Here is a 26,907-nt window from a genome sequence, read left to right as displayed (position 1 = left end):
GCGCCGGACATGTGAGATAGTGGGGAGATAAGAGGGAGATATATTAATATCTGAAATCAGAAGATGAATATAACCAATTGCTGAACTGAGGACCAGCTGATGTGGTGAAACATGTGTACTTATTACCAAATGAAAGGACGAATTGTCTATTGTGGGACTTTAAGCTTTAACCTGAAAAGTGTCATTAGTATTATATTAGCTAATATACTTTATACGACATAATCCCATTGAGAAGCTAATGGAAGCACACAGTCAAACAGGAAGAGGACAACCTACAAAATAAAGGCCCCGGCAGCGGTCTCAACAGCAATACCGCCCGCAGAGAGATTAATGAGAAAGGGGCTTTTAGCGAATTACAAAGATGGAAATCCTTTGATATTTATTCAAAGCTTGCGGTTGAAAGCGGTGAAAAGCCCACGTCTGGCTCAGATTCTCTAATTGATTTCGTGTTTGCTATCTTATTTTTAGCTAAATAACTTTGTCACTCTTAAAAAAGTCTCCCTTGAAGTAAACAGATTTACCTTTTTTTATTTTTTCAATAATTGTTTAAGGGGGAGACTGAATGCTTAACCATCCCAAACGACAGAAAATTAAGTTGTTGACAGAATCTATGCAACACAACCCGTAAAGAACTCAAAGAGACGAACACAAGAATGAGATGAACAGGAACAGAGAGAACACAGAGATACAGAGATAGGACACAGCCAATGAAACACTCTGAATTAATGGTACTCAAAGTGGAGAACGTGTAATGCATTGCTCCATGCTATTTAGTTGAACTACTTCGAGGGATAGTGGCATAACTTGAGGGAGAGGAAGGGATGGAGGGAGCGCGAAAGGGAGTGGCATGGTAATGAGCACATCATTGAATTGTGGGGTTTCGTAGCAGAAATGAGTGGGGCGTTGGACAAATAACATCCTTTGTTTTTCCCTAAGTGGGTTCTGTGATTTTTAATTTTTTTAACACAAGATCAGGTCATCATTAAAAACAGGATGCAGAGTCCCTCTCTCGCTCTGCATAAGAAGACTATGACGGTAGCATCAGATATGAAAATGATGATGATAAAGGGGAAAATGGATGTTAGGATTCACCATCTCCCCCGAGAGGAGGGTGGTGAAGGCGAGCATTTAGCGGTTCATGGAGGTATGGGGGGTATTAGGGAAGGGCACCAATAAGAGACTCACTCTGTGGACCGCAGTGGGGGACGCATGGTCGCTGCCTCCCCCTGTAGGGTCTGGAGCGCTGGTACTGCCACGGAGGAGAGAGGAAAGGAACGGGAGGAGAGCCCTGGAGAGACAGAGAGAGACAGAGGCAGAGGCAGAGACAGAGACAGAGACAGAGACAGAGAGAGAGAGAGAGAGAAATAATAGGTAACGGTTTAAAAGGTGATGGGTTAAAGGGTAGATAGAACAACTTGGAGGAGAAAGGTGATGAGGTTGGAAACAACATAGGAAACGATAGGATGGAGATGATATGAACCCATGAAATCATGACACAGATATATCAAAACTCAGCCTCCCAGAATAGATGCCTCCTGTTTCTCATGAGAGCTTTCTTGTGTGAATGTGCAGGCCATTTTAGTGGGTGTTTGTGGGTGTGGGTGTTTTCTCTTACACACACACACACACACACACACACACACACACACACACACACACACACACACACACACACACACACACACACACACACACACACACACACACACACACACACACACACACACAGCATCTTCCACAGTGATAACCTTTGAAAACCGCAGTAGTCAAACAGAAATGCCAAAGCTATCGTGCAACGTCCTGCAACACAAGAGAGAGAACACAGAGAGGGAGAGAGACATCGGGAGACAGAGAGCGAGAGAATAATGAATAAGGAAACCATAAAGAGGAAATGAGCAGGTCATCAAAGAGAGAGAGAGAGAGAGAGAGAGAGAGAGAGAGAGAGAGAGAGAGAGAGAGAGAGAGAGAGAGAGAGAGAGAGAGAGAGAGAGAGAGAGAGAGAGAGAGAGAGAGAGAGAGAGAGAGAGAGAGAGAGAGAGAGAGAGAGAGACTAGGCCACAGAACCAAAGCAGTAGGGAGATAACCAGAGGAGGTATGGGAGGATCCAGACAGAGCTGCAGAGAGGCAGCCCGGTGTGTAGAGCGAGGTCACACATGCTGTCGACCGCCGTTAAGAATGAAGAGGGCCGCCCTTGTGCGTGCGTGTGCGTGCGTGCAGACATGGGTAGTGCAGCCCATCCGTGCAGGTGAACAACAGAACTGCCTGAGTCGGCCCCGTCGGAGACAACCAAATACTCCACCATGTTCCTCCTTATCTCTCCTTATCTCTCCTGCTTCTCTCCCTACCCAGACAAGCTCCTCCACGGTCAAAGGTTTAAGTTAGTGAGAGGAGGGACGGACTTGAGATGAACACACACACACGCTAATACACTGCCTGTGATTGTTCACGGATGAAGCTGTGATCAATTATGGAGTATGTGCATGTCTTGAGAGTGAATGAAGGTAAAGGTAAACTGACATGCACTCTGAAGGCGGTTCATGAAGCATCTCTAGAATCCAAGTAAAAATGTAGATATTTGTATGAGAGGGGTCGCGAAGAAGCCACGGGCTCAGTCACCATGTAAGCCTTCAGTCTCTAGTGGTCTGAGAGGTGAAGAGGCCTCGTCTACAGGCTCAGTCACCAGGTAAGCCTTCAGTCTCTAGTGGTATGAGGGGTGAAGAGGCCTCGCCTACAGGCTCAGTCACCAGGTAAGCCTTCAGTCTGTATTGGTATGAGAGGTGAAGTGGCCAGTGGGCTCAGAGCACCACAAATGTATGGTTCAATGAGGGGATAGTGTTTGCTTTAATATCGTGCTGTCTCATAGGGCATAGAATACATTTATTTTCATCAGAACCCCTGAGCTCATTGAGGTCCGAGGTTGAATAAGGGACATAAACCAGACGACTTAGCCTATTATTCTCCCTGTACGCCATTACCGAGTTTAATTCTAGAGCAGATGTCTCTGATCACATGACTGACAGATTGCGCTCTGATAGGCCGGCAGTCGGCTTAGGCCTGTGTTGGAATGCCCTGCTCCTGCTGTAGGTTATGACGACGTGAATATGAGTAATAAATTACCAGAATTTTGTATCTGAATTAGAGAACATGGATTAGGGAACATGGATTAGTTATTGAAATAGTACAACTTGAAATGCAAACTTTGAATTTATTAGTTTTGAATACACATCTTAGGAATTCAGATGACCTTGTTTTGAAAGCCTCATATTTAAATGTTGAATTCAATGATGTTTATATTTCCATTTACAAAATTCAAAGTCTTTTAAGATTGAAAACATGATGGCTTTGATTGGCTTCCATGTGCCTGCCTATAGTGATGTGCATTCACCACTCGTTTAAGTACCCCATATCTTTGAGTAGTTTGTTTGTGCTATGTTTATAATGCAACCAAATGAAAAGCTATATTTAATAGATTTTTCTGGCCATCTTCAAAATAAATGTCATATATCAGTCTCGGGGGAAATGCCCCCTGTCCATCATACAAGGTCCCATGGCATGAATATCTCACTTTATGAGGTTTTCTAACATAAATATGAGTTACCCTAGCCTGCCTATGGTCCCCCAGTGGCAAAAACTTGCTTTCTGTGTAAAACGAGCAGTAGGTGTTCTGCTCGCCTTTGAAAAAACAGAGGCTCAAGCGCGCTGATTTGGAATGTGGTCCCATATGTCGTCATAAAGTATCTAAGCACCTCCCCTTTCTCTGCATTGGCCGCCCGCCACATGTGTGTGTGTGTGATTACACACCCTGTAACGCAAGTGTTTGCTGTTGGTGTTATGGCGCATAACACGTCGGTTCTTTGACGTCTCTTGTATTTCCACAACAAGACTGTAGTCTTGGGGGTTATCTCAGCCATGGTTGAGAAGGAATTGGGGGTAAGGAACTTTTGCTTTGACTCCCTGAGGTACATGAACTGCGACATGCTAGCTGCCGCCGGTCTTCCCGAGGCACCACCGCCCGGCAGCGGGCAGCGGGCCGCAGGCAACGGGCCGCAGGCAGCGCGCGGTTCAGTCTACTTCAGATTGATGTGGAAGTGGAAGAACCAGAGATGTCGGAGAACCCGACAAAGTCGTTTGTGATTCATAATATCTTCTGGAGGCGCACACAACTTTTCACTGTGGTAATATAGATATCTATCTATTGTATGATATTATTTAGATATAGAGCTCCAGGACTGTAACGCAAGTGCTGTAGACTTCCTTGTTATTTGGATAACCGTTCTGCTGTTGGCGTTATGGTGCATAACACGTCGGACTCTCGTCTCTGGTATTTCCACAACGAGACTCATAGTGGGGGTTATCTCAGCCATGGTTGAGAATTAATTGGGGGACAGGAACTTTGGCTTTGACTCCCTGAAGTACATGAACCACGACATGGAGGAGAAAGGAATTGTTGGCCGCGAATGTCTCCCGCTTTAGCCCCCATTACCGCTGCCGAGGGACCACCGCCTCGGCGCTGCAGGAGGCTAGCCCTAAGCGCTGACCGCTGACCGAGGTGGAGGTCCCTCGGCAGCGAGGCTCCGGCGGGAGACAACCGCGGTCAACAATCGTGGGCAACAATCCCTTTCTCCTCCATGTCGTGGTTCAGTCTACTTCAGATTGATGTGGACGTGGAAGAACCAGAGACGTCGGAGAGCCCGACGCGGTCGTTCGAGATTCATAATATCGTCTGGAGGCTCACACAGCTTTTGGCCGTGATAATACATATTTTATGATATAGATATCTATGTAAAATATGATATCATTTAGATATAGAGCTCCAGGACTCCTTTGTGTTCTAGAATATTTGCAGAACACGGCTAAAGGCTGTGGGCGCCTCGCCATTGCGATACATCCACCGTAAACAGATCGCATGGTACCGTGGCTGCAAGCTGCTCAGGGCCATTAAACCCCCAATAGCGCCGTGCCAACATACAGGAACAGGCGTGAAAAACATTGTTTAAAACGCAACCTTCGCCTTTCTTACTGTAAAACGTTATGACTGCAGAACGCTGTGATTTACGTTGATTTAAATCAATGCTACTATTAGGCGTGATTTTGACCCTTACGGTCATCCATAATGTGGTGCCAGCGTGTGGTCCCACTCACATTGTGTTCCCTCCAGGGTGTCTGTGAGGCCTGGTGCAGCCATGCCCGCCCTCCGTCCGCTACCGTCGTCTGCGTCTGTCCGGCCGTCCGCCTCTCCGTCCCCGTCTCCCGGCAGTGACACCTGCTAGTCGCCACGGGAACAGTCTGCGTTCAAACACACAAACACACACACATACACACACAATCATTTATTATAACAGAGAACAAAGAAAATGAAAAACACATTTTCTGAATAAAGAGCTGTGATGGTCTGACTCAGACGTTGGTTGAACTGAGATCAGCCGTCTGGGCTGCCACGAACAACGCTTTTGGACTGGATGTCCTGTGACTCTGACCGGCGTTCCAGCTTACGACTATGTGGAGTGAGTGTCCATGTCTTACGCCATGTCCTACTCCATGTCCTACTCCGTGTCATACTCCGTGTCCTACTCCTTGTCCTACTCCGTGTCATACTACTGTCTAACTCATGTCTTACTTCTGCCTTACTAAATCCCTCTCCATACAGCCTAGACCTATTCCTCCTCCACTGTTCAGTGTTTAAAGAGACAGTATGTGGTGCTTAATGATATGCTCTGCTTTTTCATTGTAAATAAAATCACACCCTGATAACAAATTGTAATATTCCTCTGTGCTGAATCTTTGAATAATATTATTTAAACTACTTTCACTACAGTTGTACTGAATAAACCCCACTTCTAATTTTGTGATGCTTTTCAGCATTCTTACCTGGTCATATCATCAAATATTTAAGATATTCACGCAGGAAGGCCATATTAACTTCAATCTGAACAGCGTGGCCTTGTAAAGTCATCTCTGACTCCTTTTATGTTTAAATTGGCTATTTCCATTTCACACATAAAGAGGGAGCTGAGAAGAAGAAATATACAAGTGATCATTAAAGAAATAAAGTGAGTTCTTACTTATAGGATGGCTTCTTTTTGATTTAAGCTGGCACAATTCTTGCTAAGGGAAATATCTCTGGCTCTCAATTGTGTCTCCTTAACATAATCTATAAATTGTTTGGGATATGGAAAGATGTATTCCTATTTTCAGACCAACCTGACTGGACGGGGGATTCTAGACATTGTCACTGTCTTGGTTTTCATTGGGATTCACGACTCCTCTGTCTTATTTGGCCAATAATCTCTAGATTCATATTTCCTTGTCTTAATCCAAGTTGAGCTTGATCCTGAGTTTCTGCTCACAGCATTAAGTATTTGTTTTTATTTTCTGTTGTGAGATTGTCTTCTGTGCTAAATTGGTTTTGGAGTGGCAGTACTTAGATGGATCCTTGCTCTGCTCAGCCCTCTGCTTCTCCACACGACCAGAGGCTGCTGTAGAGGCCAGCCGTTTCCTCACAACCTCTCCTTCAGGGCAGGAAGGATGCATTAAATGTCCATCGTACCCCACATTGTCCACGAGGTGGGAGAACCAGTGTAATGAAAGTCATTCATCTTAAACAAAACACTGGCACTGTCCATTAAAGGCATCAACACATGTCTCCTAAAGGACACCACACATTTCAAAGGTGCTGATTTACATCCTAAAAGGAACCATTTTCATCTGTCACACAAGTTGTCCAAAACAGAAAAAAAAGAAAAATAATCGCTGTGGGCTGTCGGAAAGAACAACGAAACCCATGATCCCCGAAGCTCAATTCTAATTATTCGGCACAATGGAAACTACTCATAAATGCTAAACACAAAACCACAAAAAAAAGGAGATTGCAAACCCCAACGAATATGTTTGGGGAGGGAGGGGGAGAGAGAGAGTGATAGAGGCAGGAGAGAGAGACAGAGACAGAGACAAGAGAGAGAGCGATAAACAGTGACAGAGAGGAGATAGACAGGAAAAAGAGACAGAAGAGAGAGAGAGAGAGAGAGCGAGAGAGAGACAGAGAGCAGGAGGGGAGAGAGAGAGACAGATACACAGACAGATCTAAAGACAGACAGCGACACCCACCAGTTGCTGTGTTAGCTGCAAAAAATGAGATTGCAAAAAATGAGATTGCAAACCCCAACGAATATGTTTGGGGAGGGAGGGGGAGAGAGAGAGTGATAGAGACAGGAGAGAGAGACAGAGACAAGAGAGAGAGAGATAAACAGTGACAGAGAGGAGATAGACAGGAAAAAGAGACAGAAGAGAGAGAGAGAGCGAGAGAGAGACAGAGAGCAGGAGGGGAGAGAGAGAGACAGATACACAGACAGACCTAAAGACAGACAGCGACACCCACCAGTTGCTGTGTTAGCTGTGCGATGGTTTGATCCCTCCTCCTCACGTCCTCCCTTAGCTGCTGCACCTCGCAAAACAGCTCTGCCACCTACACACACACACACACACACACACACACACACACACACACACACACACACACACACACACACACACACACACACACACACACACACACACACACACACACACACACACACACACAAACATAATCCTAGACACTTAGAAGTTTGTTACTAAAAAAGCCAGTAAACCCAAAACCATATGTTCTTTGTTTTAAACGTGGTAATTTGTTTGTATATCATGATTGTATAATGCTATGGTGTGTGGCGCATTTCATATACGTGGTTTTAACATCATAGACAACAATGGTACTAGAAAACTCTCACAAAGTTGGCGTGGGTCGTAACCATGGGGATAACATTCTTTCATAAACTCTCAGAACATTTATGCTAAATCTCAGTTTTTGAATTCCAGCTGAAACTGTGGGTTCAATGGTTCTTTTAGGGTTAACAACAATCCTTCCCTCATTTCATTTGACTTGCATCATCTAAGAGATAACACACACGCATACACACTAACGGACAGATAGATGGGTAGGGATTTAGGAAGAGGGGGATTTTATTGAGTCTGAGAGAGTGATAGATTGTTTATCTCTCTCTCCCTCCCACTGCTTATTGAGAATGTTTAATTATGAAGAACAGACATGTTAGGACTCAGGAGGTGCAAAATGAGGAGAGATTTCAGCAAGATAGACAAGAAAGAAAAGAAGATCAGAGAAGAGAGAAAAAGAGGGAGGAAAGAGAAATTAGAAAGATGGAAGATAAAGATCTGAGCGAGAAAAGAGAGGAGGGGAGAGAGAAAGGTATCCCATCACAGGTTTAATCACACACCTGTTTGTTGAGGGGCTGCTCCTCTGAGCTGTTGGAGTCCTCTGGGCTAAGGGTGTCTGTGGTCAGGGTGTCCTCTAGATCCTCCTCCTCACCCCCTCCCTCCTGCACACACACACACACACACACACACACAAAATCAGATCTCATGGTCATTCTCTATTTCTATTGAATGTGTGGAGGCTTGGATTCCAACACATGTTCTGCAGCATGATGCTGGTGGTGTGATGAAGTCACATCTCTGCTTGGGAGCTAACTCCACAGGAGCTCATTGGCATGAACTGCCATTGTCAACATGTTCACACACACACACACACACACACAATTGTGCATAGCGATTGTGTGCAATCACATTGACAAGGTAGAGATGTGTTGTTTACTTTGATCCCCCTGTTTGCTGGTGCGTTGGTCATAACATCAGTCCAGAAAATGCTTTGATACTTTAAACTATTAACTGTGATAAAGGGCCTGTTTACATCATGATGCAGACAGACAGACAGACAGACAGACAGACAATCTGTCTGTCAATGATTCTGAAATGTATGGTGAAACGATGTGGGTTCGTCCATCCTCTGATACATAGTATATCCAGAGCTTATCCTTTCTTAAGAAAAGGGTTTTCCCTTCCCACCACGCTATCCTCTTTCCTTGTGGATGTTCTCTTTGAGAAAGCTATACTGTGATTTCAGATGTTCTTTTGAGAATTGCAACATGTTTCTTCTTCTACTTTGTCCCTGATATCTTGGAATCACTCAAGAGAACTGCCACTCATGGTAAACATACATTTATAGACCAGGAAGTGCCATTAGTACTACAATTAAATCTGACAAACCTTCTAGGCTTCACAGTGGAGTACATAAATAGACAGCAGGTTTCAGACTTCAGATTTCCACTGTCTATAATATTGCCCAATGAACTCCTTATAGGTGCAAGGACCAGGTGCAAGGACCTTTGGAGAAAATTGTCCGAACACAGTGCGTTGCTAGAAATAAGAGAGTGAGTGGATGGAACAGATGAAGTCACCTGTAGCAGGAGTCTCTGCAGGTGTTCCAACTGAGCTCGGACAGCAGAGCAGTTATCAGCCAGCTCCTCCACATCCATCCCAAGACCGAGATCCATACCCAGACTCAAATCAAGGTCCAGGTCCCGGTTCAGGGATAGACTCAGACCAGTACTGGTACCAGCAGACCTATGAAGGAGAACCAGGGTAACATCATATACTATCGGGACCCTCTGCAGTCTAGTGATGCTTTGCTAAGACAATAGGATACCATCACTTCCCAAAGCGACCTTAGCCTCAGTGACTTTACGGAGGACAGTTACCTTGCAGTCGACAGACCCAGGAGGAGCTCCTTGTCGCTCCTTTGGTTCCCAGGGTCCTCGGTCAGATGGTAGGACTGGAACTCACTGGGAGGGACAGGAGAGGATGTAAGTGTGAGGAGCTAGGGCTGTGAGGGATTTTAACTAGTTGGGTTGGCAAAGTAACTGTTGTTAAGTAATTAAGTTAGTGAGGTGAGTGTAGTAACATAGGTTAGCTTGTACAGTTAGCGCTTTGACTGACGCTAGCTAAAAGGGGTAGTGCTGCAAAGGATGCAAGTTAGTGAGGTGAGTGTAGTAACATAGGTTAGCTCGTACGGTTAGCACTCTGACTGCTGTTAGCTAGGGAAGTTAGTGATGTTACTGATCTAGTACGTTTAGAAAGGAGTGTAAATAATTCATTGGTGTAATGGATCGAACAAAGCACAACTGGTTGTTGTAACCTGCCTGTTGTCATTGTGGATATCCTGTGTTCCCCAGCAGAGCTGTGGCATCCTCCACTGGGCCATGTGGGTGATCCCATCCCCATCTGTATTAATCGGACCAAACAAATCAAGCAAAGGAAATAGAGGTTATGAAAATGAATGACCAATTCTATTTTCTTAACAACCTCTATTTATATGTGCACACAGAAAAACAAAAACACACATACCGCCGTGCAGCAACGGGTCTTCAGGAAGCTCGTCGTCAAGCATGAGGTCATCGTCGTCAAGATCACACGAGTCCAGATTGTTCAGTAGGTCCTGGAGGGACACACACACAGTTCAAAGTAACAAAATGTAGAGATAGACAGAGACAGAGTCAGAGAGATAGAGGTTTTATACGGCAAAATATGCTGTCTCATTCCCGGCATGGTCCGCGCGTTTACACCAGGCATTTTTACACTGCCAAGCCGGTACGGTCGTGGCTTGGCACGCCCTGCAATTTCACTGTCTTGCCTCTTTAAAACCGAGGGGGTTAAATCCCCCTTTGTCAAGGCGCCGACTATCTTGGTTAACTGGAGACCGCGGGGCTACGCACGGAGAGTAGACCTCTTTAGAAAAATATGCATAAGCCGAATGTTTAAATCTTTTTATAATTCAAGACACTCGCATGCAAGAATGAGTATATGTATCTGAGTGTACTAACGCGATTAACTATTTACAAGTGCAAAAACATCGACATATTCTTTATTTTGCTGACCACTTTTTTTTTATCCCGACAAATGCCTCGCAAGGAAAGTACCTCTGGTACTTTCTCGTAGATTGAACCATCTTTCCCATCATCGTTAAATGCGCATGCATCACCTTCGCTCCCATGACGGTCAGCCTCCTGGATTTCACCGTCTCTCCAGTTAGAACTGCTCATGTTGATGTGTTGTCTCTGTGGTAGAGACAATGCAGCAACACCTCTACCCAAGTCTGCCCTGGAACTGCAAAGCTGTCCAATTGCATTTCCATGAAAATTAAACCTCCAATATGTGTAGTGTCCGAGAGGGTAAATTTGGGAGGACCATGCCGGGAAAAAGGCGGGCATAAGACAGGGCATTTGGCAGGGTAAAAACGTTTACTGACTGAGTTAAAATACCGGCTTGATTTCGCACCCCAATTTCCCTTTTCACACCATACACATATTGGGGGTTTCTTTTTCATGCATATGCGATTAGACGGCATTGCGATACCAGGGGCTTTTGTCGGGGGTCAGTCAAATAAAGAATATGTTGGTGTTTTGGAAATCGTAAATACTTATTTGCGTTTGTAGCCTACACTCAGATATCGTCTAATCATTCTTGCATGCAAGTGTCTTGAATAAAAAAATATTTAGAATATGCAAATTATTCTAAAGAGATCGCTGTGCGTCTTCCTGCCTACTCCAACGAACCAAGAAAGCCGGCTCCTTGACGAAGGCGGAATATACCCCTTAGGTTTTACACAGGCAAGGCAGTGAAATTGCAGGGTGTGCCAATCCGCGACAGTACCGGTTTAGCAGTTTAAAAATTCCGAGAGAGAGAGAGAGAGAGAGAGAGAGAGAGAGAGAGAGAGAGAGAGAGAGAGAGAGAGAGAGAGACGGGGAAGAGAGAAAGAAACGGGGGAGAGAGAGAGAACAACGGAAGGAGAGAGAGGGAAACGAAGAGAGAGACAGACGGAGAAGAGAAACGGACAGATAGAGAGAGATAGAGAGAGAGAGAAACGGAGAGTGAGAGAGGAATGGAGAGAGAGAGAAACATCTTTCCCTAAACTTGAAACATTTGACGAATTGTTTTCTATGTTTAAATTGATCAAAGTGCCTGAGAGAGAACACTTACATCAAGCCAGTGGAACCATCTGGGGCATGGGAGCTAAACCCTGATGGAGGCAGGATGGTAATCGGTGGCTAGGGTGTTCCAGATGAAAGGTACTGGGTTCCTGATGCCTGCAGCCTAACTTGTATACATCCTTGAGCAAAATGCCTCAGAAATAGATGCTCCTTAATGACATGAAACTGAATTCACTGTCGGTCGCTAAAAGTGTTTGCTGGATGAAAGCATCAAATCGTCTCATTGATCATTGCTCAGCTCAAGATAACCGATAAAAGAATGCATAATATAAATATATATAAATAAGTACAAAATATAAAACAAAAGTAGGGTGAAGGTTGCTTTGATAAGGTCAGAGCTCTCATAAGATGAGACTTTACATCGATGCCCTTCATTTTATGAGATCAATGATAATTCCTTTTATATATTAGTGTGAGCGAGAGCTAGAGAGAGCGAGAGCAAGAGCGAGACCCCATCAATGGGGATAGATCTGTACCTATTTAAACCAAAAAAACAGAAAGGAAATACCCCCTCTAAAATTATTCATGAAGAAATCCATTCAAGAGTCACCATGGAAACACAGCAAGCACATGTTTTGTGCGCAATGACAATCAGTTCCCATCAAAAGAAACGTGGTAAAAGTTTAGAAAGGTTTCTGCTAAACTAGGACAGGAGTTGGAGAGCACTTAGGTACTACAATACATCTGTGGAGGGTTCTTCCTCCTCCTCCTCCTCCTCATCCTCCTCCTCCTCACCATTCTGCTTGGGGACGACACGCATGCACGCGCACACATTGGTGCACACACACAGACACACACACACACCAACCTTTCTTGCTTGAAGTTTAGTCACACTGCTTTGACCCTTGAGGAAACCAAACATTCCCTTTGAATAACAGCCAAGAAACACACACACACACAGGTGTGTGGAGGCACTTTCCCCTCAGAGAGAGTTGGTGGTCCACATGCAAACATTACCACTAATCCCCCCTCCTCCCGTTCTACACTGCTTCCCTCATCTCTCTCTTTCTCTCATCGGTTCTTCTCTACCCTCTGCGTTTCTCTCCAGAGCCTCCCCTTACTCTCCTCTCCCTCTGCTCCTCACTCTAGTCATGCATCCCCTCCCTCTCTCTTTACCTCTCATGGCTCCCCCTCTCTCTCCCCTTTCCCTTCCTCTAATCTATCCTCTGCTCTCTACTCTTCTATCAATTCCTCTGTATCTTTGTTTAGGGACTTGGATCACTCCAAATCCTTATTTTTCCTTTTCTTTCCATCTCCATGTGCTTTCCTTCTCCTTTAGTCTCATCTCAGCCTCCCCCGCTCCTAACTCTCCCCCTCACCTCTCCACCCTCCACATATCCGTCTGCTCTCCCAAACTCCCTCTCCTCTTCCCGCCTCCAATCTCTCTTCTCTCCTCTCCCCTTTTCCTCTCTATCCCTCTCATCTACCCATTTCTCCTTCTTCCCCAACTCTCCTCTGCCCTGCTCCAACTAACTTCTGCCAACCTCCCTCATTTCCACCTCCCTCTCCTCCACCTCCCTCTCCTCCACCTCCCACTCCTCTCCTCCACCTCCCTCTCCTCCACCTTCCTCTCCTCTCCTCCATGTTCCTTCCCTCCACCTCCCTCTCCTCCACCACCCTCTCCTCTCAACGCCTCCACCTACCCTCTGCCCACCTCCCTCTCTCCTCTGTTCTCGTTCCTCTCCTCCTTCCTCTCCCCTCTCTTCTCCTTCCTCTCCTCCCCCCACCTCCCTCTCCTCTCCCTGTGAACAAGGTTCCGCAGTTCCACTAGGTAAGACACCACAGAGGGATGAATCCTCTGCTGTCAGGAGAAAAACATAACCCGGAGTTCTCCCATGTCCCGCGGACCATAGCTAAGTACAACAACACACAACCTCATCTCTCTCTATCTCTGTGGCTCCTTTATCACCTGAGTCAGGGGCTTAGTGACTGATCACAAATAGACCGCATGACCAGCCAGCTGACACAACTACTGAACGAACACACACACACACACGCACACACACACACACACACACACACACAGTGTGCATCGATAGGTATCAACCAAGACCAACACTGACCCCTAGTGGCCAGTGAAGAAAAGGTGTACATTTTTGAGATGCTTTAGTATTATGGAGACTTTCTGTGTAAAAACAGTAATTATAAAACCAAAAAAAGACAAAGGAGGAATGCGACACAGTTTGGGATCTCAATGGATCGTACCAAATATTTTCATTACAATTGTTTCCATTTAAGTCTTTGTTGAAGGGGGGGAAAGATAAGCTATGATCATAATCAAATCTCTTTCATATTGGCACTTCAGCACATTAATAAAGACTACACTGGTTGTGGTTTTAGAGACGACAACCTGTGAATTTAAAATATTCGACAGGTAAGACTTCATTTTGAAATGACAGTCAATTATGATTTGTTGTCGAATTCAAGTTTGATAGCTAGTACTGTGGAATTAATTCAGAAGAAAGAAATTCGTTTTTTGAGTTCACACAGCGTGATCACTAGAAAAGCATGTGAAAGATGGGCTGATACAATTGAAATTATCTTTAATGCAAGTCAAGCAAGATGATCTAAAAGAATTCATCGTTGTTACTCCTTAAGCCATCTAAAACATGTCCCCTCCGTCTCCCCTGCCCGCCAGCAATAGTGCAACCAACACTTTAGTGCCACTCAGACATGGTAGTCTTTCTAGAATGGTTCTCCTCCTCTGTTGGGTCAGGCTACACATTGTGAATAATAGGATGGAGTTCTTAAAGGTCCCATGACATGAAAATCTCACTTTATGAGGTTTTCTAACATAAATATGAGTTCCCCTAGCCTGCCCATGGTCCCCCAGTGGCTAAAACTTGCGTTTGGTGTAAAACGAGCACTAGCTGTTCTGCTCGCCTTTGAAAAAACGGAGGCTCAAGCACGCTGATTTGGAATGTCTGTATTCATGACGTCACCAAGAATCTCAGCTCCTCCCCGTACTCTGCCTGGCCCGCCCAGAGACGTTGGCCCGCCAATGAGACTGGACCGTGCGAGCGCCACGTGTGTGTGTGTGTGTGTGTGTGTGTGTGTGTGTGTGTGTGTGTGTGTGTGAATACACACACTGTAACGCAAGTGTTTCTTGTCGGTTCTTTGACGTGTCTTGTATTTCCACAACGAGACTCGTATTGGGGGTTATCTGAGCCATGGTTGAGAAGGAATTGGGGGAAAGGAACTTTAGCTTTGACTCGCTGAAGTACATGAACTGCGACATGCCGTCGGTTGCCGCGAGGCACCATCGCCCGGCAGCGGGCAGTCGGCAGCGGGCAGCGCGCGGTTCAGTCGACTTCAGGTTAATGTGAAAGTGGAAGAACCAGAGACGTCGCAGAACCCGACGAAGTCGTTTGTGATTCATAATATCGTCTGGAGGCGCACACAGCTTTTGGCCGTGATAATATGTATGAAATGATATAGATTTCTATGTATTATATGATATTATTTAGATATAGAGCTCCAGTACTGTAATTCAATTCAATTCAATTAAAAAAAACGTTATTTGTCCCCAGGGGGCAATTGAGGCAATTGTAACGCAAGTGTTGTACACTTCCTTGTTATTTGGATAACCGTTCTGCTTTTGGTGTTATGGCGCATAACACGTCGGACTCTCGTCTCTGGTATTTCTACAACGAGACTCACATTGGGGGTTATCTCAGCCAAGGTTTAGAATGAATTGGGGGGAAGGAACTTTGGCTTTGACTCCCTCAAGAACATGAACCACGACATGGAGGAGAAAGGCATTGTTGGCGGCGAATGTCTCCGCTTGAGCCCCGCTGAGGGACCACCGCCGGAGGCGGAGGTGCCTAAGCGCTGCCCGGCAACAATCCCTTTCTCCTCCTTGTCGCGGTTGAGTCTACTTCACATTGATGAGGACGTTGAAGAACCAGGAACGTCGGAGAACCCAACGCGGTCGTTTGAGATTCATAATATCGGCTCACACAGCTTTTGGCCGTGATAATATATATGATATGATATAGATATCTATGTAGGCTATATGATAATATTTAGATATAGAGCTCCAGGACTCCCGTGTGTTCTAGAATATTCACAGAACACGGCTAAAGGCTGTGTGCGCCTCGCCATTGCGATACATCCACTGTAAATAGAGCGCATGGTACCGTGGCTGCAAGCTGCTCAGGGCCACACCCACACCCTCCTCCTTGACCCGCCTCGCTCCTTCTCATTTGCATTATAGTTACAGACACCAAAACAGCGCATTTGGGGGAAGCTCAATGTGCGACTGGCTCGGAGTGGCTGTAACTCTGCACCACGGCTGAATTTCGGGAACGTCTTTGAATACTGTGTTAGTTGCCCACTAATACCTATATTAAATAATACATAAAATAGCATGTCATGGGACCTTTAATATTTGTGTTAAATGGGTGTACATTGCTGATTATCCACATGATGGCGCTACATACATTCAGACGTTAGGCATTACTCTTGCACTCGCAGAGATTAATTGTTATTTAAATAGATTATAATATTTTATTCTCCAAATCAAACGTACTGACTCATTATTTGTTTATTTAGCTACCGTTTTTTAACATTCAATATTTTACAGTCAAATTTGTAAATAAGGTTTGTAATAGACGGAGGCAGCCTTTAAAAGGACACTCAGATGATTCTAGGGCAGAATCAGGGTCATCTATAAAAGGTAGCCCTGCTAACCCTGGAAGATTAGTCAGATATAAAATGGTTTGAAGGCAAGAGAAGATGTGAAGGAGGCTTGAAGATACTACCTGAGACATTACATTTAATGCTGAGCTAAGCATAGATGGATGGATATGGTTAAAATAAAAATGTGTTGTTTGCAACTTGTTGCAAACAACGGTAAAGTTCGGGTTGATGTTCTTCATTTTCAGATCATTATAAAAAAGTTTTTTTTGGTCAGCATGCAAATTCAGATGGATGTAAAACATGCGTTTTGGGTGTGTTTACTAATTATGGTCCTTTAACATTATATATGCCTTTCATCAATTATTAATAGATCATATAAATACCTTTATATTTATTGAAATATTAGCAATAATAACAATACAAACAGCAGTGTAAAAGTAATGTAACTGCTTGTATTGGGAGCCCTCACATGCTGCAGAGACAAGCGACGAACCAGTTCATGTAATGGATTATCCTCATCACACATGGGGTCCCTTTAATATGACGCCAGCAGGCTGCTGGTCGTTTAAGGCCAAGAGGGAATGGAACCAGACCCAGAGACTGACCTCATCCCAGATCCTGTGGCAGGCCAGTGTCCCGTCCTACTGCAATATTAAGCACCCTGGCTTTACTATTCTCTATTTATCTTCCCGTCTCTCTATCCACCTCTTTACCTTATTAATACTACTATTGATGTAACACCTTCATTTCCCCTCAGGGCTGAATAGAGTAGCTATATTTACAGTAGCTTTATATAGAGTATATATATAGCATTTATATATACTGTTCATGAGTTTATATATCTCTTCCACCATCTTTCTAGGTTAAAGAAAGCTTTTAATTGATACATACAGCTAAAGGTGGTTTATGTTATTTCTGCTGCTAGGGGTCTCTCAATCAAAATGGTAACAAAAGACTTAGTTTATAATGTTGTGACGTCGTATTTAAGTAAAATTTACGTTACTTTAGTCCGATTAATTCACTTAATGTCCTTTCATTCTAAGGAAATAGCTTCCAGTAACCTTAGGTTAACTTGCTAACTTACCATTGGATGAGTCCACTAGCCATACAGCTGTAGATAATGTAATGTGGGCCCAGCGCCACCCCACATTTTAAATACTAAATGCTACTTTTCCCTTTGCATTAGACTTTTATATGACGTATACGTATGTATGTTTTACGTCTGCTAAGCTAGAAAAATCGAAGTCCGAGCCCCAGGTAGTATTCGCGCGCGCCGAATGAGAATGCCCCTTATTCTATTCCCTTTAGGGGCTAAAGAGAATAGGACACTATTGTATGATACATAATTGATTTAGAGTCAAATAACCTTTAAATCATGTCTCATGACCAACATGAACATAGAAAAAGGTTGATGAAAGTGTCACAAGACAACTATCCTGGTATGTTGCTAGGACCCTGAAGAACGTGTGGAAAGCTGCTAATCCAAACCTATCCACCAGACGTCCAGTGTTAGATAAACCTGATCATTGAGTCCATCGCGTGTCCGTGCCGCCCTGTGCAGCATAAACTCAGTGGTTCAGAGTGGACAGTCAACCAAATTGTCAACCACTGCCTTTCCACCGTTTTACTGAACAGAATGTTTTCAGCAACATTTTAAGACACAAGGACTTGTTGCTCTGTCAAATAGCTAAGCAGCACTTTAAGCCATTTCAAATAGAAGGGAAAAAATCATGAGTTAGGTCCAATTGTCAGCATTTGATTCCAGATATACGAGTCATCGTGACGAGGAATGGGTTCTTCCCATTGGCTGTTGCCACCTTAATCGCTGATTACAGTCCCAGACCCCCCCCCAGTACACGCGGGCCGACAATATCAAACTGGATATAAAGAATCTGTGCCTTCCGGACTATGGGGTCCAGTGAAACCGCATGCCACCCACACCACACAGGAATCTAACCTCAGCCTTGAACCACTGAGAGCGTAGGGGAGGGCGTGAGTGGTTCAAGGCTGAGGTTTGATTCCCGTGTGGTATGCGGTTTCACTGGACCCCATAGTCCGGAAGGCACAGATTCTTTATTTAGAAATAATAATATAATATATGATTCTTTATTTCTTTGTTTCCTCCTCGACTCTCATGATGGCCGGTTTGGGCCTAGTGCAGGGGTGCCCACACTCTTTCGACCTGTGAGCGTCTTTCAAAATGCTCTACCTGCCTAAAAAATGCTAAAAATATATTTATTTATATATACTGAGTACATACACTGATGACTTGCAATGAATGGAGTCAGCCACGGTAGTCTGGTCAGTAGCTGCTGGTAGCTATTCTCAAGCTTCCAAATGACAGTTGGGCGTGCTCATCAGTCATGGTGGAATGGTATTTAGACTTAATGTGGGAAAAGGCTGACATAAAAGTAGAGCCAAATAATGCAGTCAAGGAGGTAGCACATTTCGTCATGTTTGTATACTTTTCCTTTATGAGTAAGTTCCAAAATTGTCCATGAGCCCTGATATTATGCTCAATATCAGCTTGTACTGTCAAAATCTCACCCTTCACTGCAGACGGCTGCAGGTGAAACAGTGCTGCAATTTTTGATGAGAGTAAAAAATTGCTTTACCACTACAGTATCCTGCCCCATGCTCGGATGTGTCCCTATGAGGACACACAGTGCTACAGTAGCCTAGCCGAAGACACCCAGCACATCACAGGCCATCTGCAGACTTCCAGACACCCCGTGCTGGACCAGACTGAATCCACCCAACCACTGTGGAGGCTTGACTGTGGCCACAGCAAGAAACTCTACCGGTATACTTGAAATAAGTTATTCATACTGATCACTGATGGCTGTTGGCATTTTGTGTGTCTGTTGATGGTTCCTAACGTCCTGATGGTTCCTAACGTCCTGGGGGTGTCTGTTCTGAAACGTATGAACTCTGAAATCAACAGTGTTACCACCCTCAAACGGATTACCACATTCCCAAACGAGAAGCCATGGATTAACAGAGAGGTCCTACTCCTATTGAAGGCACGTGACATCGCCTTCAGTTCAGGTGATGCTCGGGCCTATAGCTCATCCAGGGCTAACCTGAAGAGAGGCATCAAAGCGGCCAGGCACTGCTACAAGCTGAGGATCGAGGAGCACTTTAAGAGCAACTCTGACCCCCGACGCATGTGGCAGGGCATCCAGGCCATTACGGATTACAAACCGGCCAACATCTCCCCCCCATCCAGTGACGCCTCCCTTCCTGATGAGCTTAACCACTTTTATGGACGCTTTGATAGGGAAAACAGGGAGGTGGCCATCAAGGCTGTGCTCCCTGCAGACCACCAGCCCCTCACTCTCTCCCCCATCGACGTGTGTGCAGCACTGAGCAGGACTAATGCACGGAAGGCTGCTGGACCTGAAGGTATCCCCGGACGGGTTCTCAGGGCCTGTGCTGTGCAGCTGACTGAGGTCTGGACTGACATTTTCAACCTGTCACTAGCCCAAGCAGTTGTCCCCGTGTGCCTCAAAACCACCTCCATCGTGCCGGTGCCAAAACACTCCACTGCAGCGAGCCTGAATGACTTCCGCCCCCATCATCTCAAAGTGCTTCGAGAGGCTGGTCCTGGCTCACCTCAAAACCTGCCTGCCACCCACACTGGACCCTTTCCAATTCGCCTACCGCCAGAACAGGAGAACAGAGGATGCCATCTCCACAGCACTCCACTCCGCCCTCTCCCACCTTGACAACAAAAACACCTATGTCAGAATGTGTTCAACACCATCATCCCCTCCAAACTGATCACCAAGCTTACTGATCTGGGCATCAACACCTCCCTCTGCAACTGGATACAGGACTTCCTAACCAACAGACCACAGTCTGTCAAGTTGGATAACAACACTTCCTCAACCCTCACCCTGAACACTGGCGTTCCACAGGGCTGTGTGCTGAGCCCCCTCCTCTACTCCCTCTTCACCTACGACTGCACAACTATACATGGTTCCAATACGATTGTCAAGTTTGCAGACGACACTACGGTGATTGGTCTGATCAGCAACAACGATGAGACGGCCTATAGGGAGGAGGTCCAGCACCTAACTGCATGGTGCGCCAACAACAACCTGGCTCTCAACACTAAGAAGACGAAAGAGCTGGTGGCACACACACCCCCATCCGTATCAACGGGACGGAGGTTGAGCGTGTCACCAGCTATAGGTTCCTGGGTGTCCACATCTCAGAGGACCTCTCTTGGACCCTCAACACCTCTACACTGATCAAGAAGGCTCACCAGCGTCTCTTCTTCTTGAGGAAATTAAAAAAGGCCAATCTGTCTCCTCAGATCCTGGTGAACTTCTACCACTGCATCATCGAGAGCATCCTTACCAACTGTGTCACAGTATGGTATGGCAACTGCTCTGTCTCTGACCAGAGAGCAGAGGGTGGTGAAAACTGCGCAACGCATCATCGGTTCCTCACCCCCCCCCCCCCACAATTATCCCTCTACTTGAATGTACATATCCCCTGTATCAACACCCATAGTACTCTATTTTATTATACAATATTTATATTTACTGTACTTATTGTACCTCTATGCTGCTCTGATACTGTATAATTCATGTACAAACTGCACTTTACTGCTCTTTTGCACTTCTGGTTGGTCACAAAACCTAATTTCGTTGTACTCTGCACAATGACAATAAAGTGAATCCAATCCAATATAACACGCATGCACACGCACACACAGGCCTCACAATGCTATTGAGGTCTGAGTCGTAGCTCCCTCTGTGATGGGCGGTGCTGGCGGTGTTGGCCGTGATGGTGGTGGCGGAGGTCACCGCCCCCCCCAGGGGCTCCAGACCCTCCTCGTCCCACATGTACGTTCCCCCAGAACCACAGCTGTCCGAGGGGGACAGGTCCAGAGACGACCCGCCCTGGTGGATGAGGACCACAGAGAAGCAGAAACCGGAGAGATCAGCCCAGGAGGTTGGTTTAAGACATGGAGGTAGCAAGGACTTCAAAAATTAAAACATGTTCATTATTATATCTTCTAGTTTTGCATTCCTTACTTTGACGTAAAATACATTCTTGAATAACTTTATTATCATAAACATATTTTTTTAATTCCTTATTATTTAAACAATTGTTAATAGCTAGATATTATATCTAATATATATTAGACATAATATTAGTTCCACGTTATAACCCACTTTGGCATTGTCACTCTCCCATTACTGTTTCTATTCATCCCTGCATTCATTATTGATGAGCTATCGAAACAGGAACCCTGGCCTGTGATTGGTTGAAGGAGGCTGGGGGCGGGCCGTATTTACCTGTTCCTGATAGTCTTGTTGGCTGGTCCTCCTCTGCCTGGTTAACCTGCTCAAATGGTAATCCTCTGGGTCACCTGGTGGGGGGGGGTCTAATAAGTCAGTCATTGCTCATTCATAACACTCCGCCTCCTTGACGATATGGAACAAGTCGGGGCAATATTTAGTATTTTAGTTTGTATCAATGCTAGATCTTGATATAACTAGGCAGGGTTGGCTTGAACTAGTCAATTTTAAAGTTCATAAATAATGTCATTCATTTGAACTTGGCTAATAAATAGATACCTGGTTTAGTGGGGTGTATGTCTAAAGAGTGTTCTATTGAATCATTATCAAGATGCTTCCTCCACAGCAACTTAGTAAATTCAGAGACGTGTCATTGGAAGAAAAACCAGACACTCAAACAAGGGATTGATCCTGGTCCAAATATTGACCTAAATGCATATTGTTTTAAAACCGTAGGACTATTGCGTGGGCTATTATTATTAGCCGTTTGATTGACATGAATTTCTTAAGTCATGTCAACCAAACATTATGACTTCACCCCCCCAAATAAGATTGTAGCAAGTGTGAGTGAGAGAGCAAAAGAATTAACAGCAATATAGCCCCGCCCGTTAATTAAGAGATGGTCTACCAGAAGTAAGTCACAAAACATATTTTCGGTTGTAGGTAACAAGGTGGAAATCAGGCGCAGGGAATCCTACTCAAAGAGGTAGGTTAGGCTTGGGGCGTTGGGGGACCAAACCCAGCTGCTCTTCACTCACCACTGAGCCTCACGCCGCTCCAGTCGATGCTGTCCCCGAGGAAGCTGGGCATCCCTGACATCCTCGTCTCATCGCTGCTACGGAGGACTTTCACATCATGTGTTCTGGACTCCGATTGGTTCATGGCCATTTCCTCTCCACCGTCATTGGTGGAGAGAAGCAGGATTCCAACACCACCGTTTCCTAGGAAGAGCAAGTGGATGGATATTGTTAGTTGTTTTGTCTGAATATGAATCATTTCAGGTTTGAGGGTCAGTTTTTCTGGTTCTCTAAAAGGGCGCTTAACTTGTTTACTATTTCATGTGGAGGGTTGTCTCAGCATTGAGACTCAAAGAAAGATCATATGTGTTTGTATGATTGAATCGTATTTAAGATTTATTTTCTACATTTGTGATGTTTGCTGTTATAAGGTCCATTTTCAGAACCGATGGACATTTATAAAGAACTATAAAATTGAAACTACTACAGTTAGAACTACACCTTAGTAAATGTTATCGCATCTTGAAAAGACCTTTACCACATGTTTCAACTGAAGGCCATGGTTGCCCTTGGCAACCCTTTTTCCGTTATTTACCAGTCCCCTGAAATCCATGCCGATTATTTAGAGAATGCTGTTCGTTCATACCGAGGTTATCAAAGTCGTCCATGTACTCCTGGCTGGTGTCGTTGTGTCGCTCCAGGGAGGAGGTGGACGACAGGGACATGTCCTCCAGCGTCTCCCCCAGGAGGGAGACCTCGCCGTGGGACACCCGCTCCACCGCCTCAGGGGTGCTGCCTGGTACCAGAGGAACACCGACACGTTGGTGTGTTTCAATGGGTTTACAATGTGGGTCAAGTACATGAAGGGGACGGATGTTACAACACAGAAAGACCACCCGGGAGAATGTATCCAACATATGAGACTAAGAGCTAGACTCTACTAGACTCAGCAAAGACATGGGTAGCCCCAGTCGGGATATAACCCCAACCCTTGCAGTATTAATGCCACACTCTTATCCATTGAGTTAAAGAGGAATGCTATTCGCAAAAGACTCAAGACTCACCTGTTCAGAGTTCAACTAGACTCTGCATAGCCACCCCTTCCCACCCCTCCTACACATTTATTGTATGTTGTACGTCCTGGCACTAAAAAAAAAAAAAAAAAGTACCTTGTTGTTTAGCGTCTTATCCTAGCTATCTGTGTTGCATACAGGGAATGGGTTAACCCAGCAGTTGTTGGTGCTTGGCACTTGGTTCTATAAACAACCTTCCTGTACCGACGGCGGTAAATTGTTGTTTCTGTACAATGTCATTCTGACATTGTACTTAATGTCCAATGTACTTTGGATATCTGAGATGACCTTAATGTAAATATAAATGTATACCAGGTAGAATATATGGCAAAAAGATAGTTGTGCATTGCATCATCTATGCATAAATGAATGCCATGTTCAAATCTACAAATAAAGGGGTTGACAACCTCCAGGATAACGTTATGAGATTAACATATCATACCGGGGCTGTTCTCCGTGGTGGAGGGCGTGACCGAGGGCGACTCCAGAGAGTTCCTACGTGCTTCCGCTCCCTGGACTTCCACTTCCTGACTGTGGTGTTGTGCTCCAGGGGCCGGTGTGACGCGGAGTGGGCGGGGTTGCCTGATGAGCGACGGCCGCGAGCGGTGGGCTCCGAGGGCGTTGTAGGACAGGTGAGTGCTGGGCAGGAGGGGCTTCTTCAGGTGGGAGACCGGGAGGAGGCCTTTGGCTCCCCCGAGACCCACCACACCGTCTGCGTCCCCCCAAGGGGCGTGCTTGGCCAGGGGGGACCGGCCCCCCGGGGCCTTTGGGAGGAGCAGCAGCCGGGAGGAGGGCGCGGTCGGTGGCGGCTCCTTGGAGCCCCGCTCGGCGGCCCTGTTGAGGGAGTATGAACGCGTGATCCTGGAGGAGGCCGGCGCGGCCGACAGCGCGGCAGGCAGCGTGGACCAGGGCTGCCTCTGCACCTGGTTCAGGCTCCGGGAGCGAAGACGGTCCTTTTCCGACAGCAGGCGGACGGACGGGCCGCCCCCGCCGAGACCCCCGGTCCTCAGGCTGTCGCTGGACTGCGAGCGGCCGGCCGGCTGCTTGCTGAGGAGGGGGGAGCCCGACCGAGAGCTGGGCCGCGAGCCCCCCGGCCCGCCGGAGCCGGACGAGCTGGCGCGCTGGCGGAGGGCCCCGAACCGCTGGGCGGGGCCGTTGAGGTTTGGTCTGGTCCCGTTGGTGAGGCCCGGCACAGCCTTCTGGCCCGGTCGGGTGCCGCCGGCTCCGCCCTTTACAGCAGGGAGGAGTTTAGGGCCCAATGGTGGCGAGGACGCTGAAGCTGCTCCCAAACCAAAAACGCGCACTTTAGAGGCAACTGTCGTCGGCGCCGTGGTTACCGGGGGGTTGGGTTTCTTGAGCCAGCGCTGCGTTGTCGACGGCGACGGCTGCTGTTGCGCTGGCGGGAGTTGGAGCTGTTGGCACGGAGTGACGACGTCACTCTGGGCCACGGCCCCGATCTTCCTACCTGGCACGCCCGCCCTGTTGACCCCCACCTTTCCTCTTTTGGTCCAACTTATGGAGAGAGGGGCGGGCATGCCGAGCAAACCATTGTTCTTGACCAGGCCCCCTGTGACGGCGGTGGAGACGGTGTTTGGGGGCTGGTGGTTTGATCCGTTGGTGAGGGGTGCAGAGAGGTCGACCCCGCCCATCGGGGTCCCACCTGAAGCTGTAGCAGTAGGGACGCTCTGAGGGTTGCTGGCCTGGGGCACTCCGGAGGAGGAGGGCCGGAAGCCAAACTTGGGCAGCCGGGAGACCATGGTGGGCATGGCGGGAGGGGCGAGGAGAGCTGAAGGAGAGGCCGACATCAGACCCCGCCAACGTTACCATGGAGACACTGAGTCGGCGACTCTGGATGAAGAGGAAGAGGAAGAGGTAGGGAGGGAGGGAGGTATTGAACCAAGGGAAAAACAGCAAATACCTATATAAGGACTTTGGTCACACTCAAAAGAATAAGAAAAATAGATTTGAAATCGGTTCTGAAAGACCTGTAGAGATCAATCATAACTTGCATCCCGAGGGAATACACCTTTTTTTTACGCAAAGCGTTTCTTTGCGTAAAAAGGATAATAGCTCGTAATGAATGGAATGCAGAATACACCTCATTACTGAATATAGGAATCCTGAAATACTGGTATGGTTCTCTGAGAACAGGTGTGGTCCCCTTGGAAGTAGAACGGAACGTAGATAAGACACGCATTCCTGGTTTACTTTTTATACCAGTCTACAATTCACTTTTTAAATATAAGTGGTATTTTATATAGTATTCATCTTTTTCCCATACTACGTTACTGGCAAACCCAATAATTCTCCAACACTGTACAGTTCCACAATGATTTAATAATCCCTTTTTATATATTTGGGCTGCAATCAAAACCTCCTCTGGTGTGAGTGTATGCATGCATGCATGCATGCGTGCACTGTGAGTCAGAAGTTGTACAAGCCAACCACAGAGTCTTGGATTGTCTCACACACACACACACACACACACACACACACACACACACACACACACACACACACACACACACACACACACACACACACACACACACACACACACACACACACACACACACCTTTAGGAAAGTCCTTGGTCCATAATGACTTGAATACTTTCCACCAGACAGCAGCAGTAGGTCCACATCTCATGGTATTCAGGTGTTGATAGTCTGGGTACGCCCAAGCCACACCCATATCACTGTCATCCCATACAGTCATCACAAATCCTGCTCCCACACACACTGCCTGACGGTCAGCTATAATGTAGGTGTTTCACTGTACATAGCATGGTCTGATTCGGCTTTCGCACCCACATTAAAACAATCTGGTCAATGACCTGTCTTTGAGTACCGTAATAACAAATTTTCTTTTTCAATTATGAATGCATTGTGAACAAATGATGGTGGCCTTTTTGTGCTGAAAGCCACCATACAGAGTAGGTCTGTTCATTTGGTCAGGAGCAGCTATAATGCCTCCTTCATGACCAATACAATTATTAAATTATTAAAACAAAGATTAAAACAAAATCTAGATATAAAAAGGCATCAACTCAAGGCCTGCCCTCCAGCTTTGACACATGATGAGGAGAAGATTGAGGATATGAAAATAAAACATAAATAGACACAGTTCACGGCATCAGATTATCACACGGTAATCATCAGTTTTCCGCAACCAACACTTGTGATCATACAACATGGAGTCTGTGTGTCACGAGAAGAAACTGATCAGAAGACAGACACGCCTAGAGGCAATTAACGAAGAGCTA

At 46.0% G+C, this 26,907-nt stretch overlaps 1 protein-coding gene across 4 annotated transcripts in view; it reads right to left on the bottom strand.

Annotated features, from left to right (window-relative positions):
* Positions 1-26,907, bottom strand: part of LOC115531266 (serine-rich coiled-coil domain-containing protein 2) — a 51,821-nt gene that overhangs the window by 10,125 nt on the left and 14,789 nt on the right. For 2 of the 4 annotated variants that reach the window (XM_030340417.1, XM_030340418.1), the window contains exons 3-15: positions 24,085-25,490; positions 23,216-23,365; positions 22,591-22,773; positions 21,830-21,903; positions 21,251-21,430; positions 10,234-10,324; positions 10,029-10,110; positions 9,588-9,671; positions 9,288-9,453; positions 8,268-8,369; positions 7,376-7,462; positions 5,143-5,286; positions 1,186-1,288 (exon numbers count right to left, since the gene is read on the bottom strand). In XM_030340417.1, the coding sequence (XP_030196277.1) occupies positions 1,186-1,288; positions 5,143-5,286; positions 7,376-7,462; positions 8,268-8,369; positions 9,288-9,453; positions 9,588-9,671; positions 10,029-10,110; positions 10,234-10,324; positions 21,251-21,430; positions 21,830-21,903; positions 22,591-22,773; positions 23,216-23,365; positions 24,085-25,447 (2,809 nt within the window). In that variant the 5' untranslated portion in view covers positions 25,448-25,490. The remainder of the gene's footprint in view (positions 1-1,185; positions 1,289-5,142; positions 5,287-7,375; positions 7,463-8,267; positions 8,370-9,287; positions 9,454-9,587; positions 9,672-10,028; positions 10,111-10,233; positions 10,325-21,250; positions 21,431-21,829; positions 21,904-22,590; positions 22,774-23,215; positions 23,366-24,084; positions 25,491-26,907) is intronic. The other 2 variants (XM_030340415.1, XM_030340416.1) reach the window with 1 other exon arrangement.

Source organism: Gadus morhua, chromosome 18, assembly GCF_902167405.1.
Source record: "Gadus morhua chromosome 18, gadMor3.0, whole genome shotgun sequence".
Taxonomy (NCBI): domain Eukaryota; kingdom Metazoa; phylum Chordata; class Actinopteri; order Gadiformes; family Gadidae; genus Gadus; species Gadus morhua.
Note: the sequence above shows the minus strand (reverse complement) of the source record. Positions and strands in the feature narration are given on the sequence as shown.